The following is a 15,090-nucleotide window of genomic DNA, read 5'->3' on the forward strand; positions in this document are numbered from 1 at the left end:
ATTCTTCTTCTGATCCTTTATGTTATTGTCACCCAGAGTTCAGTCTGACAAGAGGAAGCCCAGCAGACGTCAGACAAGTGAACATCAGAACCACATAGATCTCAGGATCTGCATCCTGGAGGACTATCGCATCAATGTGCTCTCAAGAAACGGTAAATTTATAGATCTGTATTCAGAATTCAGTTCACTTTTGATTAGGGATGGGGCCGATCAGATCCAGTATCGGTATCGGGACCGATACCAGCGTAATTCACGGAACGGAATTTCCCGATCCAGCCTGCGGAGATATCCGATCCATAAGCCATCTGCGCTTTAACGTTGTCTGCTGAAATTACTCCACAAGTGATTCCTGCAGGCCAGTCTGCTAGCTGGCTGCAAACTGTGGAATGGATTTCCTGAACGGAGGTTCGGCTCAATGAGACACAGAGTTATGAGACACAGCCTCCGCTCAGGAAATCCATTCCGCAGTTTGCAGCCAGCTAGCAAAGCCGCGATTCAGAGAGGTGGAAACTCCCTCGCGTCGTACACTACGAACGTAATCAAACATTTAAAAAGCATCACACGAAAGAGCACAAGGATTATTTAGCCAGGGGGCAGAAAGACAAAAGGAGCTGTCAGGAATCACTTCTGGAGTCATTCCAAAAACAAGGTAAACTGTGTGTGTGTGTGTGGGTGTGTGTGGGTGTGTGTGGGTGTGTAAGATGTTTAAGATGTTTACACTTACTGCACTTTTCTTATATTTCAATTATTTGACATTTTGGGAATTTAATAAATATTGACATGACAATCAATTTGAAACCCTTACAGTTGCATATTTGTTTTCAGGATGGGATTTTTCCTGTTAACAGGATTTCCTGTTTTTCTGACTTCCTTTTCTGACCTTATACTTACCTCAAGTTGCCTTTTGGGACATACATACATACGTACTTATCATACTTGCCTGTTGAGAGGAGTTTATTTCAGCCTCATATAAAATCAACAATAATGATAATAATAATATTAAAGCTCTGGTATCGGAATAGTATCAGTATCGGCCAATATCCAAATTTAGGTATCGGAAGTGAAAAAATGTGGATCGGTGCATCCCTACTTTTGATGAAACCTTCTATAGTAGGTGTTAGAGGCTCAAAACCAGTTTAAAAACTCTTTGTCATACGTTTTCAAATTTTTAAATTACTTTTATTTGAAACAGTGTTTTTATAGTATTGTATTTGTAATTTTACTCAAGTAAATTATCTGAATATTTCCTCCAGCACTGATCACGTCTGGTTTATCTCATGAAGAGCAGGTTTGGGGACTCTGGGGAGTTTTTAGGTATTTTATGTCACCCAGAATCTTTTTGGGTTGAAAAATAAAAACATTCTTTAGACTGTTTCAGTTTCAGAAACTAAAAGAGGGCTATATCGACTTTAGATGGTTTAAATACTGGAGAAAGTTTCCCTCTTGTGTTTCAGTGTATAAGATGTATAAGCTTCGCAAGCTGCAGTGTCCTCATGGCCTGCAGGAGACGGACTTTATGGACCTGCTGAGGTCCAACTTCCCTCAACTGGCTGCTCAGGAAACTTTTGACTTCTTCTTAACTGACAAAACGAAGAGACTACAGCCGCTCAGAGCGGAGGCACTGACACCAGAGGAGATCTACAGGAGCATCGGGCTGAGTGGATCGGGAAACTCAGCCCTCTACATCCGCCTGAAGGTCTGATTTCTGAAATTATCTACTGCACATTCACAGGAAATCCTTTGATGCTAGCAGGTACTTCTGTGCAGTTAAAGAGGATGTCGCTGCTTTTTGATGGAAATATGATTTGGGTACAAAACTCTTTCAGGCACAAGAGGAACTCCAGACCAGTGAAAAAGAGCTTCATCACGCTGTTAAAGTTTCTTCATCCACTTCTGATCTAAGCAGGCTGAACACAACAAGGTAAATCAGGCTATTATTATTATATTAAATACAAAATGTTTGTTCTCTGTATCTGACTTTATGAGCATTAGTAATTTTTGTTCCGAGGCTGAGACAGAATGTTTTAAATAATATTATTAAAATCTCCAAGATGTTAAAATTGGTGTGTAAGTGTTTATCACATATGTCTTAAGATATACGTCACCTATATGCCAGCATCTGTCCCAACAATGGCAGAAAATTCATTTTCTAAGTATTTCCGGGCACTCATTTTGCGTCCTTTCTCTCTCTGATGACGCTGCTGGAGCATTTCTGAGGGCCGATGTATTACAGACATCTATGGCCTCACTGATTACTGTACAAAAGCACAACTTTATGACTTTATTCAATGATTTTACAGAGAAAATATTGTCTGGTTTTCCCTCTGACACTCCCCCGGCTACCAGTGCAGGTATAGTCAGCTAATAGGAGACTTAAAGGTTTAGTTGACTGTTATATGTATAATATATCTCAACAACAGAAACTAAACTAAGAGAGCTACATCAAGTGAATGCTAGCCCCCCACATTGTTCTCTATGAATGAGAGGATTGTTCAAGATTTAAATCACATACTTAAATGTACTAAATGGTAAATTCATGTATTTTATTGTATAGACAGATGCAGCCAAATAATTGATTCCTATAAGCTGGACTGTTAATAATCAAAGTTAATTCTGTTAACTATTTGTTTAAGCTTTTAGGTATTGTGTAGGTTCTGTGCCAGTGATTTAAGACATCAAATAAAAGCCTTTCAAAGGTTCTGTGTATCATTGTAACTCTGATTCTGTCCATCAGCTCAAGATCACAACATAAAGACCTGGAAACAGATAAAGCTGAGGATGAAGATGGTGGAAGATCGGAGTCGGCCGTCAGTCGTCTCTGGTCTCTGATGGTTCTCTCTGAGAGCGCAGCAGAGGGAGGCGAGCTGAGCGATGATGACTGGAAGCCAGACAAGAGAGAGAAACATGTGAGGGAGAGTGAACCTGAGAAGACGACGAGGAAGAGACGAGTCAAACAAATGAAGCAGTCGTCTACGAAGGCATCGACCGATAACGGCAACGCCTCTCTGTCCTGTAAAGTCTGCGGAGCTCTGCGTGGGACTGGGAACATGTTGATTAAACACGCCTGGAGTCATGTGGACGATCCAGAGTGGCTTTGTGGAGTGTGTGGAAAACATTCAGAGTCTGAAGAGCAGCTGAGGAGTCATCTTCAAAGTCACCAGAAAACTCATAGCTGCAACATCTGCGGAAAGTCTTTCCTCTCCATCAACGGCCTCAACGGACACGTCGCTCGACACAAAGGAAAGAAACCGTACAGTTGTAAGGTCTGCCACAAAACGTTCGCTCAGAGTTGGGTGCTAAAGAATCACATGTGGGTCCATGTGAGTGATAAGCCAAACAAATGTGATTTTTGCCAAAAATCATTTACTTCAAAGATTGATCTCAGGCGTCACAGGTTGAAGCACACGGACGAGCGACTGCACCGCTGCAACTTGTGCGGTAAATCCTTACGCTGCCTCGACGCGTTATCCAAACACAAACAGAGTCACGCAGTCAGAGAAACGACGTTCGCCTGTCAGATCTGCAGCAAAACGTTTAAAACACACCAGAAGTGTCAGGTCCACATGAAGGTCCACGCCGGGGAGAAACCTTACAAGTGCCCCGTCTGCTACATGGCCTTCAGATTCAAACACTCTATGAAAAGACACATTAAGACCCACCGGGAGGGATCAGACCTCCGCAGGACTGAAGCTCCTGTTCAGGTTCTAGCTAACAGACTCAACGGCACTAAAAGTGTTGTTAAACGAGGCCGGTGATTTTTAGATTTATCCACAAAGTGTTGTCTTGTTAAATATGTTGAAACGTGTTACAGAAAGGATGAAGCTGGCTATAATCTACATTTTGGTTAATGTCAAGACATCGCCAACAGTTTATTACTTCCTTTCTGCGTCTCTCAGCTCGGAGGAAGAAGATTCACACACAATACTTGTTAGAAGATTAATTCACAGTTGGTCTTTTTTTAAGAATTTCATTTAAGAATGTTTGTGCAGTGTCTCACATTGTCAATAATTATCTACAAAAATTCAAGTTACCATGTCAAGCGCACAAAAATCGTCATTATTTTAATGGTGACAGAAATGTACAACGTCCTTTGATGAGAAACAATCATCTAAAGTTAATGTATAATTTCACATGACCGTGTTTTTAAAATTACAGTTTTAGGGTTGATTTTGTAAGATTGTTTTTACAGTAAATTGTTAGATTTTCACTTTATGAGTGATATTGTGTCATTGAGTCCAGCACCCAGCCAATGCCTCTAATTATGGGAATAATACTGTATGTGTGCAGAAGTTGTTTATTCTGAATATGTTTTGAATGCAGCATTGATTCAATTGTCGACAATTGAGTTTTGTTTACCAGTAAATGTCTCTAACTGCTTGTTTCTGTTGTTTCAGGTTATTTTGAATTGAAATATTATTGATTGCCAAGAAAATGTATCACTTAATGTTAATGTTAAAGTTCAAACTTATCTACATATTACATTAACATACACTTCCTTTATTCCAGTGGTGGAAAGTACTTAAGTACATTTTGAGGTACTTTATTTTCTGCTGCTTTATTCTTGTTTCAATAACAATAATAACACAGCACAAAAGGGTCAAGCACATTCAAAAACATTATCTGTCATCTTTCCTTCATCAACTTGGTGTATGTATGTTCAGTACAAAGCTCTCAAATGCTCTCTCTTGATGGCTGTTTGTGGATGAGCTGAAAAAATAGCTGCACCACCATCTTGTGGTCAGATGGCTGCACTGCAAGCTGTCCTACAGGGACATTCCCAAGCAGCAACGTCTTAAGGTCGGAGAGATTTCAGTTGAAGACCCAGAAGTTTGTAAATCCTTCGTACACAAGACCTTGACAACAGAAGATTCATTGCTCGATCACTTAAAGATCTCCAGCTGGACGAGGTTAATCAAAGTCGACAGTACGAGACTTAATAAATGTGTCAACAAATGTCATGTGCCAGAGAAGAGGAGAACACTAAATTCCTCAAAGAAGAAGCCTATTAGGTATTTATGATTGTTGAAAATGATAGAAAATACATAATATAGACAGAATCGGACAATAGCATCTAAATAAAAAATATTCACGTGAAATCACACTGGATCCAAACAGAGCTCACACACATCTGTTATTATCTGAAGGAAAGAGAAAAGTAACATTCATGAGTCAACAACAGTCTTATTCTAGTCACCCAGACAGATTCACTGGATGTGTTCAGGTCCTGAGTAGAGAGAGTCTGACTGGACGTTGTTACTGGGAGGTGGAGAGGAGAGGAAGAGGAGTTGGTGTATCAGTCGCATACAAGAATATCAGCTGAGCAGGGGGGTCGTTATATGAATGTGTATTTGGATTCAATAACAAATCTTGGATGTTAGATTTTTCCACAAACTGTTATAACTTTGGGTACAACAATGTCCGAACTCCTGTCTCAGGTCCTCAGTCCTCCAGAGTTGGAGTGTACCTGGATCACAGTGCGGGTATTCTGTCCTTCTACTGTGTCTCTGAGTCCAGACCACATTCACTCAGCCTCTCTATGCTGGACTTTGGCTTTATGTTGGATCCACAGCTGAGTTGTGTAAACTCAAATAGACAGAAGTGATTTCAGGGACAGTGGGTTAAGTGTTTGATTTCTTCAAATGGTTTTGTTTCCACCGTTGTTTCTGAGAGCTGATTGTTGTGGCATTTCTTCACTGCACAGAGATCACCTGTCAATCAAACATTGTGCGCGGTACTTTGACATCTTCTCATTAGTTGTTCTGTAAATGTTTGAGTGTCTTTAGGTGGCGCTCCTTCCTGTGTCTGTTCAGCCATGGAGGCTATCACTGCTCATGATGACTGTTGTTTACCTGAACTGATATTTCTCTGCATGAAAATGTAAACTTGTGTTTGTTGAATATTTGTAAAGATGTATTTGTATATTATTGTTTCTCCTCCACTACAGCGGTTTAAGAGAGAAAGTAACAGACTTTTTAGACTTTTTTTTTCTATTTTAATATTTAGTTCTTACCACTTTGTAAAGAAATCTTTAATGACATTTACATTTATTTCTGTTTTTGTTTTCAACTTACAAATGAGGAATTTTAAAGTATAATAAAACAGTAATTGCTCATAATCAATGAGGAGATCATTCAATTTTTATTCACAATTAGAAAGTAGGATTGTTTGTGATATATCAGTGAGGGCAGTGTTTGATGGTTGTAATGGTGTTAAATGGTTATAAACCTTAAGGGAAAATACTCGGGCACTGCCATGACACCCACTATTTACTGTTAAATTACATTCTGTGGAAGTCATGATAAAGACTCTTATGATGTGTAGCTGAACTGATAACATGAATCGTACCTTTGACACATAGATTCACATGCTCAGCCAGGAACGTGAGCTGTACCAGTCACATGGAAAACCTATAGGTCTGAAAGGTTGAAGGGTTCAGGAAGTTAATTGTGTGTGTTTGCATCAACTATTATTTATAAGATTCATATAAACACTGAGGGCTGCTGGGACCAAGCCCCCTTTGACAATGAAGCCCTGATTCCAGTGAAACAATAAGTATTAAAGTAATCAATAACTTAGAGAACAAACAGGCCAAGGACATCAACATAAAGGACAATGTCAGTACAAAGAAAACACATTCAGTCACACTGCTGTATTTCACTCAAAGAGGATTTAAATTCTGATTCTAACTTCACAAGCTCCTGCAGATTGTTCCAAATTACATTAAATTAAATTACACCAATTTCACTGTTTCAGTATCAACATGATTTTCAAAGACCAACTAGTCTTGGGACCAAGAGAATAATGAAATGTATCTATACTTAAAAAGATCAACATACATACCCTGGAGGTTTGCTAAGAAGATAAATAAATCAAATGTAATGTTCACACCTCACAGTGGATGCAGGAATTGTTACTCAGTGTCATTTTCTTTCTTTTCCCATTAAATGAACTTGAAGAGGTTGAGGGGTTAAGTGATGGAGAAGCACATGGATGGGCATTGCACCCCAAAGCCCCGCCCCTTGGTGTCCACCCACTATCCTTTCTTGACATGTCCCAACTAAACATTGAAGTTCAGCTCTTCCCCTCAGGTCCAAGATACATGGTTTCCATCATCCATTCTTCCATTCACATGTTAAACAGTAGATCTATTAAACTGTTGTCTGTAGATTGCTTACATTGTTACTTGTACCTACCTTGACCTGGATGCTGAACAACCTCCTGAACTGTAAACTGTGTCTGTCTGTTGGCTGTCCACCACTGTTTAGGTGTGTTTGTGTATTTTGAATGATCCTGGCTCGTGTCCAATTTCCCTGGAAGGGACAATAAAGATACTTTGGACTTTTGATGATTAGTATTTCACACCGCGGTTGGTGAGATTGTGGTGTCTGTTAATCAACTATGTTGTATTTTTGTGTTTTGTTTCCTGTTTTTGTACGAGGTGGAGAGATAAGTAACTGTATATAAGAGCTGATGTTTGTCTCATTCAGCAGCTCCTCACAGGAAGACTGAAGTTACAGGCTGACACTGAGAAGGAAGAAGAGAAGATCATTCTGCAGCAGCTCTGCTCGTTCGATAGACTACAGGTCGTCTCTTCCCCGGACGAGTATTACTAACACTGTCTGTCTTTATTAAAGCTAATCATCCCCTTTGGCATCATCTCCACCATGAAGATCCTGACTCTGTCTGCACTTCTTTGTGCCATGATGGCTCTGACTGGAGCCGATGAAGACACAAAATTTTTTTTAAAAATTTTTTTTTTTTTTTTTTTTTTTTTTTCTTTTTTTTAATTAATTTTTGGGCCTGGCCTTTCCTCAAAGAAAAGAGATTGAATTCATTCATAAATACTCAATGAAAATAGCGGACAGTTTCAATCAGTAACGGCTACATCAAACTGTGCAGCTCTTCCAGACACAAAGGACGAAAATTGGACAGACTCATTCATTCCAGCTGGTCAGTGGGTGTTTCTCAAGAACTATACTGAAATGCACTTTCTCATGATGTTCTCCTTTAAATAAGCAGAACTATAGACTGATTATCCACTCTTGTCTGTTTGAATTCAGGAGAGACTGATGATGTCCAGAGGGCCAGATCTTGTCCCAGTGGTTGGACTGCTTTCAACAGTCGCTGTTTCCTTTACGTTCCAAGAGTCCTGAACTGGGCTCAGGCTGAGGTAATTGGGATCGTGTTTATTCAGGGACCCAAACTTCTACACAAAGTTCATCCTGTTCTCTATAGAGAGGAGGCCACGTCTGTAAATGATGCCAATGAACTGTCTCTCTCTCTCTGTAGAGAAACTGTCAGTCCATGGGTGGAAACCTTGCATCTGTACACAGCTTTCAGGAGTACCATGAGATTCAGAGGATGATAGTGAGAGTCAGTCATTACAGCAATCAAGCATGGATTGGAGGGTCTGACGCACAACAGGTAAAATATTCACCATTATATAATGTGCAACAAATATTTATTAAAACAATCATTTGACTGTTTTATTCATACAATCTTCTGTTCTGTAATGAAGGAACGTTATTGGCTCTGGAGTGACGGCACAAGATTCAGCTATTCTCACTGGTGTCGTGGAGAGCCTAATAATGATCGTGGTCAGCACTGTCTACAAATGAATTATTCAGGTAAATCACATTACTTTCCTTGAGAGCTCAGTGTATGGTTGGTGTAAATGATACAGGATGAATATGAAGAAAAAGACAATGAACTGAAAGAATATATCAATCCATTTTTTTTAAATAACAAATAATAATTTATAACAAGGTTTTCAAATTCTTTGGGTTCCTGAAATTATACATGGCATTGATATCATATACCACAAAATCTACAGTGCTGGTACTGCGATTGATTAGTAACTTATTAATGCAGCTTTAACAGCCATGGTGCTGTGAGGACAGTGGTTCCCTGTAACTGTGAGTGGTGCTGTTCAAACAGACAGTATATCCCAGGATAAATGATGTGTCTACGTAATGATGCTTCATTCAACAGGTTCAGCTTTGGGTTTGTGTAGCGCTGTCTCACTGCTGGGTTTTTGGTTTATACAGATCAGAAATGCTGGGATGACTTTTGGTGTGACGGGTCCCTCCCATCAGTCTGTGCCAGGAAGCGCTGACATGAAGAACCAATGAAAAGCACAAACTGATCAATTTGTGCTTGAAAACTCACCTCTCTATACGCCATCCGTCTCATATGTAACCTAAAGGCTTTATTTCTTATTAAACTTCTTTATATATTTTTTCTATACTGTAATGGTAATGGTCGCGGCAGACGACCACCCACCTAGAGTCGGGGTCAGTCCGAGGTTTCTTCTTCTTAAAAGGAAGTTTTTCCTTGCTGCTGTCTCCAAGGTCTTGCGTATGGTGGGAACTGTCTCTGTAAATAATGTTAGAAGGAGTTCGGTCTAGACCTGCTCTATATGTGTCCTGAGATAACTTCTGTTATGAATTTGTGCTTTACAAATAAAACTGAATTGAATTGAATTAATGTGATTTAAGAAACTTAAGTGAATAAACTGTTCTTTCTTGTCTTGTGTGGAATTAAAAACATTGAAACAAACTGGTCTTTGTTATATTTCCTGTATAATCTTGATGAATTAAATAATAATATACATAATCCTTCTACCTGCTTCCCATCCTACAAACAGATGATGGTATAAGATCTACATCATCCAAACCTCTGATGGATGCACTGAATGTGTCAGAAAGCATTTGTTTTAGTTTAATAGCAACTGAACACACAGAAATATCTAAGGTACTATTTAATGTGTTGTTGTAGTAATTCTTCTGTTCAGCTTTAAAAAATATACCAAAATCTTCAAGGAGAACCACAACTATGGTGAAAAAATAGGTTGTATATTATTTGCAGGTATTATGGTATTAAATGGGAGATGGTCAGTGAAGTTCACTGTATCGTAATGAGGTGTTAAAAATGTGGCGCCAAACTAAACTATAAATAACTATAAATAATAAGTATAATTTTTGTCTGAAGTCACACATAGAATATCCAACAGTATATTTGAAGGAGCTCTCTATTAACATCGTGCACCTTTACTGTTGGGTGTGAGGAAATCGGACAGAGAGACTGCACCTATGTATGTGTGGTGTTAAATTAGCAGAACTGTGTAGAGGAAAAAATATATATTATTATCATTCAGTATATAACCTTTGTGTTGACTGTGAGTCTTTGTGTTACACCACTCTGTAGAAGGCTGTTTCCGCCACTCTAAATTAACTTGCTGTCTTAATACGAGGACAAACCACATTTGCTTCAGGTAATACATGACAGGCTTAAAGATAGCCCAACCTACACATGTCTGATAAACCACATAATAACCACCTGCATACAAGGACAGACACATTTATAGCCTGGCTTGAACATCTAAACTTTTTCCTTTTTCTTTGGTCTGAGAAGGGAGTGGGCCCTCAGTGTGCGTGTGTGTGTGTGTGTGTGTGTGTGTGTGTGTGTGTGTGTGTGTGTGTGTTGTTTTTGTCTTTATTAAGTGGTGGGGCCTGCGGGCTGACAGCACAGTCACAGTGTGGGGCTCAAAATTTAGGTGGGGACCCAAAACCTTGTTACTGGGAGGTGGAGTGGAGAGGGGAAGAAGTTTATGTAGCAGTCACATACAAGAATATCAGAAGAGCAGGGATCTCATAGGAATGTTTAATTGGATTCAATGATTAATCTTGGATTTTAGATTGTGACACAAACATTTATATCTTGTATTACAACAATGTCCGGACTCCTGTCTCAGGTCCTCAGCCCTCCAGAGTTGGAGTGTACCTGGATCACAGTGCGGGTATTCTGTCCTTCTACTGTGTCTCTGAGTCCAGACCACATTCACTCAGCCTCTCTATGCTGGACTTTGGCTTTATGTTGGATCCACAGCTGAGTTGTGTAAACTCAAATAGACAGAAATAATTTCAGGGACAGTGGGTTAAATTCTGTGTTTGATTTCTTCAAATGGTTTTGTTTCCATCGCTGTTTCTGAGAGCTGATTGTTGTGGCGTTTCTTCACTGCACAGAGATCACCTGTCCACCCCAATGCCAAAGGTCCAAGATCAGCCCCTTGGAACACAGTTCAACTGTTCCCCTCAGGTCCAAGATACATGGTTTCCATCATCCATTCTTCCATTCACATGTTAAACAGTAGATCTATTAAACTGTTGTCTGTAGATTGCTTACAGTGTTACTTGTACTTACCTTGACCTGGATGCTGAACAACCTCCTGAACTGTAAACTGTGTCTGTCTGTTGGCTGTCCACCACTGTTTAGGTGTGTTTGTGTATTTTGAATGATCCTGGCTCATGTCCAATTTCCCTGGAAGGGACAATAAAGATACTTTGAACTTTTGATGATTAGTATTTCACATCTCGGTTGGCGAGATTGTGGTGTCTGTTAATCAACTATGTTGTATTTTTGTGTTTTGTTTCCTGTTTTTGTACGAGGTGGCAAGATAAGTAACTGTATATAAGAGCTGATGTTTGTCTCGTTCAGCAGCTGCTCACAGGAAGACTGAAGTTACAGGCTGACACTGAGAAGGAAGAAGAGGGAAGATCATTCTGCAGCAGCTCTGCTCGTTCGATAGACTACAGGTCGTCTCTTCCCCGGACGAGTATTACTAACACTGTCTGTCTTTATTAAAGCTAATCATCCCCTTTGGCATCATCTCCACCATGAAGATCCTGACTCTGTCTGCACTTCTTTGTGCCATGATAACTCTGACTGGAGCAGCTGGTGAGTATCACTCCGTATGTTAAGTACATTTGTCTATACACAGCAACGAGGGGCGATGAAGACATTAACTCACTACTGGGTCAAAATGTCCTTCCAGCTCTTCCAGACTCTGAACCTGGGACAGAGGAAACTATTGTTGGTAAGAATATTTTTCTTTAGATTTATATTGATGCTCTCTTGTAATCAGATATATGAGACATGAGTTTTACTGCATGAACAGAGAAAGAGATTGAATTCATTCATAAATACTCAATGAAAATAGCGGACAGTTTCAATCAGTAACGGCTACATCAAACTGTGCAGCTCTTCCAGACACAAAGGACGAAAATTGGACAGACTCATTCATTCCAGCTGGTCAGTGGGTGTTTTTCAAGAATTATACTGAAATGCACTTTCTCATGATGTTCTCCTTTAAATAAGCAGAACTATAGACTGATTATCCACTCTTGTCTGTTTGACTTCAGGAGAGACTGATGATGTCCAGAGGGCCAGATCTTGTCCCAGTGGTTGGACTGCTTTCAACAGTCGCTGTTTCCTCTACGTTCCAAGAGTCCTGAACTGGGCTCAGGCTGAGGTAATTGGGATTGTGTTAATTCAGGGACCTTGGGACTTCTACACAAAGTTCATTCTGTTCTCTATAGAGAGGAGGCCACGTCTGTAAATGATGCCAATGAACTGTCTCTCTCTCTCTGCAGAGAAACTGTCAGTCCATGGGTGGAAACCTTGCATCTGTACACAGCTTTCAGGAGTACCATGAGATTCAGAGGATGATAGTGAGAGTCAGTCATTACAGCAATCCAGCATGGATTGGAGGGTCTGACGCACAACAGGTAAAATATTCACCGTTATATAATGTGCAACAAATATTTATTAAAACAATCATTTGACTGTTTTATTCATACAATCTTCTGTTCTGTAATGAAGGAACGTCATTGGCTCTGGAGTGACGGCACAAGATTCAGCTATTCTCACTGGTGTCATGGAGAGCCTAACAATTTTTTTGGTCAGCACTGCACACAAATTAATTATAAAGGTAAATCACATTACTTTCCATGAGAGCTCAGTGTATGGTTGGTGTAAATGATACAGGATGAATATAAAGAAAAAATATGGTGACCTGCAAGAATATCAATCAATTTCCTTTTTTTAAATAACAAATAATAATTTATAAGAAGGATTTCAAATTCTTTGGGTTCCTGAAATTATACATGGCATTGATATCATATACCACAAAATCTACAGTGCTGGTACTGCGATTGATTAGTAACTTATTAATGCAGCTTTAACAGCCATGGTGCTGTGAGGACAGTGGTTCCCTGTAACTGTGAGTGGTGCTGTTCAAACAGACAGTATATCCCAGGATAAATGATGTGTCTACGTAATGATGCTTCATTCAACAGGTTCAGCTTTGGGTTTGTGTAGCGCTGTCTCACTGCTGGGTTTTTGGTTTATACAGATCAGAAATGCTGGGATGACCTTTGGTGTGACAGATCCCTCCCATCAGTCTGTGCCAGGAGGTACTGATAGGAAGAACCAATCAAAAGGACAAACCGATCAATTTGTGCTTGAAAACTCACCTCTCTATACGCCATCCGTCTCATATGTAACCTAACCTATTTCTCATTAAACTTCTTTATATATTTTTTCTATACAATAATGGTAATGGTCGCGGCAGACTGCCACCCACCTAGAGTCGGGGTCAGTCCGAGGTTTCTTCTTCTTAAAAGGAGGTTTTTCCTTGCCGCTGTCTCCAAGGTCTTGCGTATGGTGGGAACTGTCTCTGTAAATAATGTTATAAGGAGTTCGGTCTAGACCTGCTCTATTTGTGTCCTGAGATAACTTCTGTTATGAATTTGTGCTTTACAAATAAAGCTGAATTGAATTGAATTAATGTGATTTAAGAAGCTTAAGTGAGTGAACTGTTCTTTCTTGTCTTGTGTGAAATTAAAAACATTAAAACAAACTGGTCTTTGTTATATTTCCTGTATAATCTTATTGAATTAAATAATAATGTAGTAAGTAAGTTTTTCCTTGCCGCTGTCTCGAGGTGCTTGCTAATGGTGGTACTGTTGGGTCTCTGTAAATAATGTTAGAAGGAGTTCGGTCTAGACCTGCTCTATTTGTGTCCTGAGATAACTTCTGTTATGAATTGACACTATAAGAATTGAATTAATGTGATTTAAGAAGCTTAAGTGAGTGAACTGTTGTTTCTTGTCTTGTTTCAAATTAAAAACATTGAAAAAAACTGGTCTTTGTTATATTTCCTGTAAAATCTTAATGAATTAAATAATAATGTACATGATCCTTCTACCTGCTTGACTGACGAACTTCCTACCACAGATATTAAGGCGGGAGACATTAAGTTTGTAAATCCTTCGTACACAAGACTTTGACAACAGAATATTAATTTCTCGATCACTTAAAGATCTCCAGCTGAACAGGTTTGATAAAAGCCACCAGTGCCAGACTCATGCAACGTGTCAAAGAGCTAAAAGGTTATTTTAACTAAATTCACTCGCCACTAGAAGTCGCACTAGAGCAAAACAACGGGCATTAAAGCCAATCAGACTCCATTGACAAAACCAGTAATTCAGATCAGTTTCTGAATTGTAATTTATGTGTGGGAATCAGGGGAAGCTGGGACAAAGTTGGCTGATAGGTATGGGGGTGTTTAATTAAGGGTGAAATCTGTCTTTTGGCATAAACTCAGTGTGTTGTGTTAAATGCTCTTTTGCAACATCACATGCATATTTGCATATTAGTTGCCACAGTACACCTGCATGTAGTGGTTTGTTCTGTGATACTGAAGGTGGCTGGTTAGCAGGGGACGTGTTTAAAGAGGATAAGTTATTGTTTGGCCAGTCTTCTCTGCACACAGAGATTAAATGCTGTTTGATGAACTGGTTTTTGTGAACTACAGAGCCTGTATTCTACAGTTGTCGTGTGTTGTTCTCAGATCTGACACTGGACCATATCAGTTAAAAGAAAGGTGATGGCGCACCTTTTCATTCTGTGAGGTTACTTGTTCTGACTTCAATAAAGGGTTATTACAATATTTAACTTATCTTCAGTTCACACGTAGCTTCCTTTTCCTGGGAAAGACCTTCAGTGTCACAGATATCCTGTTGTTGAGATATTGAAGCAGATATAGACTCCTGTGTTGGTTCTGTTCTGCTTGGATGATGTATCATGTTACATTATACTGCCGTCTGTCTGTGCTACCACCCTGTATCAGCTCCTCAGCTGATCTATTGATATGTTGTACTGCCCAAACAGAATATGTAATAATGTGTATGTTTGCACACTCGTCTTTGTGCCATCAGATTGTGTCATGTGTCTTTAAGTGATGATAAC

The 15,090-nt window shown here is 39.5% G+C and overlaps 3 protein-coding genes across 3 annotated transcripts; all 3 read left to right on the forward strand.

Annotated features, from left to right (window-relative positions):
* The first annotated feature begins 6 nt into the window (after positions 1–6).
* LOC127365724 (zinc finger protein 93-like) lies at positions 7–4,377 on the forward strand. The gene is made up of 4 exons (XM_051404115.1): positions 7–152; positions 1,455–1,696; positions 1,827–1,921; positions 2,735–4,377. Exons 1-4 carry the CDS (start codon positions 20–22, stop codon positions 3,753–3,755), a joined length of 1,491 nt encoding a protein of 496 aa, XP_051260075.1. The 5' UTR covers positions 7–19; the 3' UTR covers positions 3,756–4,377.
* A 3,100-nt stretch (positions 4,378–7,477) lies between these two features.
* Positions 7,478–9,558, forward strand: LOC127365216 (type-2 ice-structuring protein-like). Its single transcript, XM_051403087.1, has 6 exons — positions 7,478–7,734; positions 7,900–7,950; positions 8,061–8,170; positions 8,290–8,424; positions 8,519–8,627; positions 9,048–9,558. Exons 1-6 carry the CDS (start codon positions 7,665–7,667, stop codon positions 9,113–9,115), a joined length of 543 nt encoding a protein of 180 aa, XP_051259047.1. The 5' UTR covers positions 7,478–7,664; the 3' UTR covers positions 9,116–9,558.
* Positions 9,559–11,491: 1,933 nt separating this feature from the next.
* LOC127365726 (ladderlectin-like) lies at positions 11,492–13,699 on the forward strand. The gene is made up of 7 exons (XM_051404117.1): positions 11,492–11,736; positions 11,834–11,875; positions 12,040–12,090; positions 12,201–12,310; positions 12,432–12,566; positions 12,661–12,769; positions 13,193–13,699. Exons 1-7 carry the CDS (start codon positions 11,676–11,678, stop codon positions 13,258–13,260), a joined length of 576 nt encoding a protein of 191 aa, XP_051260077.1. The 5' UTR covers positions 11,492–11,675; the 3' UTR covers positions 13,261–13,699.
* The last annotated feature ends 1,391 nt before the right edge of the window (positions 13,700–15,090 follow it).

Source organism: Dicentrarchus labrax, unplaced genomic scaffold (genome assembly GCF_905237075.1).
Source record: "Dicentrarchus labrax unplaced genomic scaffold, dlabrax2021, whole genome shotgun sequence".
Lineage (NCBI taxonomy): Eukaryota > Metazoa > Chordata > Actinopteri > Moronidae > Dicentrarchus > Dicentrarchus labrax.